The sequence below is a fragment of the Bactrocera latifrons genome, unplaced genomic scaffold (genome assembly GCF_001853355.1).
Source record: "Bactrocera latifrons isolate USDA-ARS-PBARC rearing strain unplaced genomic scaffold, ASM185335v1 scaffold_182, whole genome shotgun sequence".
NCBI lineage: Eukaryota > Metazoa > Arthropoda > Insecta > Diptera > Tephritidae > Bactrocera > Bactrocera latifrons.
Genome location: NW_017535319.1, coordinates 565,666 through 570,669, shown reverse-complemented (window position 1 = coordinate 570,669; position 5,004 = coordinate 565,666). Strand labels below are relative to the sequence as shown.

The following is a 5,004-nucleotide window of genomic DNA, read 5'->3' as shown; positions in this document are numbered from 1 at the left end:
ACAGTGTATCAGCCCTGGTGCAGTTAAGACGAATTTACTCAATCATCCTGGTAATATAACGCCTAAACTTCCAGCGGAACTCAACCCTAATGCGATTGCGGATCTATTAATTTATTGCCTACAAACTCCACCGGATGTACAAATCCATGATGTGATAATCAAGCCCTTGGGTGAAATGGTTTAATAATTCAAATGAATTAAAAAAAAACCAACTGGCGCGCTGTTGTAAACTCGGCTATAACCGCGTTAACGCTTTTTGCTCCAGTAAGAAAGAAGAAGAACATTATCTGTAACTTTTAACCAAAAAATATTTTCTTCCGCTTCATATGTTTGATGCCTCTCTTATAATATTTTGTATATTTGCACAATTTGGGAGAATAAAAATAGATTTATGGCTTTTATTTTTTATGCGCTTGATATGGGAACACTTCTCAAAAATATTATCGTCTCTCAGCCTGCTTCAAAAWCAACGAAAAGCTTTTGAAAACGCGAGTTTGATACCAGTTTTTTAAAATGTATCTATTTTATTAAATTTAGTGAAATAAAATATGTAATCAGGTGGCAACCCTTATTACAATTATATTTAGTTGTAAGCAATCCAATTCTGATCAATTTGATATATTTAAAATTTTTGAAAAAAAAAATTAAACAGGTGGCAACATTCCTTCTCAAAAATATTTTGTTTATATGAACTTTTCAGTTTTGGGTGTTTTTCTTTAAATAATTTTCTTGCTTACTTTCTTATAATTTTTTTAAGTAATATTTTCAAAATTGTGGCAACTTTACATTGTTCTATCATCGTAAAGCAACTGAAAAAATCTATTTTGGTATATCTTTCACCACTATTGCGTTGAGACTAGCATATTAGAATAATAAAAGTGACCGAGGCCAACAAGTGCTCTTATTAAAATTAATAATTATATATTAGCTATAATAAATAAGGCCCTTTATTTTTTCCCATTTTTAATTAGTTAGTGATATGCTTATAGACACAACATTACAAGAGTTCATTAAATATAATTATGGGTGTAAATACTTAAAAAATACACTATAGATTCGAGTACTTTATGACGACATATAAGTGAAAGGAAAATTAAATTCAGAAGTCATATGAGGGCACTCAAATTGAGTGTGTTTACTTGGCTACCTAGTCACCCTTTACCCTAAGAAAGCCTCATTGTGCTTGATGGGATGGCTGCGGCAACAGCGCATACGCTGACAAACAACTGGATAGAAGCTTTCCTTTACAGACTTCAAATAAAATAAGGGTATTATTGGATACTAGACTACACTTTAGGCTTAACGTGGACAAATAAATCAAATCAAGTAATATCGGCAAAAGCAAATCTGTCAAAGTTCCACTGCAACACAGGAACAGTAACGTCAAGTATCAACCCAAGAAACGTATTAGTACGGATATTGGTTTCGTCGAACTAAAGGMTACTGAAGGTAAACGATTCGAATTGTTTGAAATCGCAATTAGCCACTGAACTGTGTTTTGATAGGCTCGAAATATTTTATCTACAGGTGAGTTTCTTGATCTATACCTAAAAGGCTTAAAGTGTTTTGTCAATATTTATGACAGTTATGAGGTTTTGGCATCAACAAAAACCAGAATTTCAATTACCCAAACATGACCGCGGTCACCTCCGTAAAAGTGATCAACACGAAACCTAAAYGAAACCTATTGAATCTTAAGATTTTTCGATTATCTTTTACTTAACATAAATATTGTAATATAAGTGTGAGTGAAATAAATAGTTTCCGAACCTCAACCACAGTTGAACTGCGAGCACCCACTATTTTTTTAAGTTCAATACTTATAGCGTGCTTTACTTGTTTTATTTTGTCAATATCGAGAGATCGGCACAAATTTTTAATTCATTTGAATTATTAAACCATTTCACCCAAGGGCTTGATTATCACATCATGGATGTGTACATCCGGTGGAGTTTGTAGGCAATAAATTAATAGATCCGCAATCGCATTAGGGTTGAGTTCCGCTGGAAGTTTAGGCGTTATATTACCAGGATGATTGAGTAAATTCGTCTTAACTGCACCAGGGCTGATACACTGTAATAAAGACGCGATAATTGTTGTCTCAACTGTTCGTAATGTCAATATACCACTTACCGTTACTTTAATTTTAGTGTTCTGACCAAAAAACTCTTGTCGATACATTTCAGTGAGCGCTTTAATCGCGAACTTCGTTGGTGGGTATAAATTTAGTGGGTTATTTGGTACTATTGGCACTTTATGTCCACAGACACTACCGATCATAAAAACATGCCCGCCGATATCATTTGCTTTCATGGAACGAAATGCTTCGCGAGTGCAATAAACCGCAGCTAGAAGATTCGTTTCGAGCACTTTTAGCATTTCCTTCGAATTATTCTCACTCAGTAGGAAACTATCYCCCACGACACCAGCATTGTTGACCAACACAGCTATAGGACCATAGTTTTTCTCGATCTCTCTGAATGCGGCATTTATTTCGTCCTCCTTGCGTACATTACATTTAATRAAGTGCATACGTTTTCGCACCACGGCGTTTACTTCAGCAATTACTGTCATGTGGCCTTCCTTATTTATATCGAGGTTTACTGTCACCAACTTGTTATTTGCGAGATACTTGGCTATAGCCGCGCCCATGCCAGAACTAGCGCCAGTGACTACAGCTACGCGATTTTCCCAACGCTCCATRGTTTCGTGTTTTCAACTAAAATTTTCTAGCACTGTTTGTAATGAAGCGCTGCAACAGCTAATGCATCTATTTATATTGAAATTATGTAAATATACAAATGAAATATAATAGCAAATGAGGCCCTTTAACATTTTCTTATTTTTCACTTATTAATGCCCTACTCTTATGTGCTTATCAATATATAGATAATAGATTTTTTTAAGTGCCATAAACTTATAAACTTAAGTGGGCTGATGCATCACTTGCAACTGTCGTAAAGCAAGGGCATCTGTGAGAGTTACATAGCTTGCAATTTTTTTGCCGCGCATTACGGATTGTATCGTCTTTAAAAGCTTCGTTCTTAGAAAGGCCGGAATACTTTACTCAGATTTAGAATTAGAATTTTGCGTCATAATGTATGTGTCTTGCACGTATGGTTTTAGACTTCTCCTTCATACGTTTTGTAATTTTCTAATTCGATCCGACATTACGAATTGTTTGCTTGAAAAACGTCTAAAGGTGGGAGTCTTCAAAGAACTATTATTTCCATTATTGAAACTTCATGTTTTCCACTAAAAGTGGCATTGTGAAGAAAATCAACACAAATAACTCCGCAAACCTGAATAAAAAGTGGGCGTCCGAAAAAGTAAAATCTCATCATGAACGACAAATTAAACGGATGTGGATTATAGATCGCTTTCAATTTGCTGGCACAAACAATTCAATATTCTACGAAACTACTGTGGTAAAAATATCTACACCTTTTATGCAAAATGTACTGAGTAAAMTTGATTAATGAATTCGACGTCTAGCTAAAACGACGTCCCATTACCCGAATTTTTTCCGACTAATTCAAATTTAATTTGTTTGGACCCGACGAAAATGGCCCAGAGCGTCGCAGGAAATTAGAAAAACTTTTAGAAACYCATGTTTTACCCACCGTCTAGTATTATATGGGGGCGATATGAGGACTAAAAACAAGTTTTGGGTTGGACAGCTTATTATTTTTAAAGCATCTGAGAATGCCGAAGARTACAGTGGAATTTTGAAAGAAGGCGTTTTGTCAACTATTGAATTGCTGTTCGAATACACTCAAATATTATTATTATTTATTTTTTATTTTTTTGTCAGGATGATGCCACTGCCAAAACGGTGACTAAAGCATAAAAATATTGAAGTAGGTCTTTCCATAATTCATTACAAACTAAAAATATTGAGGACGAAGAAATTCAGTCTCACACGTGGCCAGAAAAAAGTACAGATATCAATCCAATTGAGCATTGCTGTCATTATATGGCCAAAAGGGTAAGAGAAAAGTATGCCAAAGTCTAAACGAAATGGGAAAAGTTATYGAAGTTGCGCGGAATAAAGTAGGTAATAAAATTATCTTCAACGCTTGTTTGTTTAAAGAAGTGGGTGCTCTGCAAAATACTAAGAAGTTTTTTAACAAATAATTTTATTTTGCTTGGTTGGAATGCTATTGTTTTGTGCTATACATATATGTATAGCCACTCGAGTGTATATTATAAAGAGTAGCACYTTATCAACTTCACTATGCCCTTACCAGTAGCGTAGGTGGTTGAATAAGATAAGCAGCACATGCTGAAATATCGTATTATCTTATGAATCAAAGATCTTTATCGCAAACAATAAATGCAAGTCACTCAAAGTTCTTAGTATCAGAAAATTGTAAGGAAATTAAAACAACGTTAAATGCATGGAAGTTGTTATACCCTTCACAAGAAAACAACTTACATTTAGGAACATGACTTTTAACAGCCACTTTGTGCGGCTATAGCGTCCATATCTGAACAATCCTTTTAGAAGTTGTATCATAACTTCAGCAATTACATACGCCCAATTTCRATAACGACTTCGTTTTGATCCGTCATTGCGGCAGCTATATGCTTAAGAAATTCGGTTTGAACAATTTYTTCGAATATTACACAATAATCCGAGCMAAATTTTTTGAAGATATTTCATAAAATGAAGACGTTTTCTATATAAATATTTGATTCCAATCGTTSAGTTTGYATAACAGCGGTATGCTATAGTGGCTCGATATCAGCGATTCCAACAAATGAACATCTCCTYGGCGAGAGAAGGACGTGTGCACGATTTCAGATCGATATCTAAAAATTTAGTGACTAGCTTGGGTATATACAGACAGAGRTGTCTAAAACGTCGCAGATCGTCACACTGATCATTTAAATATACACTTTATTGGGTCTCCGACATTTCCTCCTGAGTGTTAAGAAGACCTTCATAACTCCTTTSAAGGTATAACTTATATTTACTTGAGTATATACTCCTTTTCTAAT

The 5,004-nt window shown here is 34.6% G+C and overlaps 2 protein-coding genes across 2 annotated transcripts in view; one reads left to right on the top strand and one right to left on the bottom strand.

The window, feature by feature from the left end:
- The window catches only part of LOC108967274 (farnesol dehydrogenase-like), a 3,947-nt gene extending 3,546 nt beyond the window's left edge, over positions 1–401 (top strand). The window contains exon 3 of the mRNA XM_018930578.1: positions 5–401. Coding sequence (XP_018786123.1) covers positions 5–184 — 180 coding nt within the window. The 3' untranslated portion in view covers positions 185–401. The remainder of the gene's footprint in view (positions 1–4) is intronic.
- Positions 402–1,820: 1,419 nt separating this feature from the next.
- Positions 1,821–2,750, bottom strand: LOC108967291 (farnesol dehydrogenase-like). The gene is made up of 2 exons (XM_018930597.1): positions 2,134–2,750; positions 1,821–2,073 (listed from the first exon to the last, which is right to left on the bottom strand). The coding sequence occupies exons 1-2, from the start codon at positions 2,701–2,703 to the stop codon at positions 1,894–1,896; spliced, it is 750 nt and encodes a 249-aa protein (XP_018786142.1). The 5' UTR covers positions 2,704–2,750; the 3' UTR covers positions 1,821–1,893.
- Positions 2,751–5,004: the final 2,254 nt, after the last annotated feature.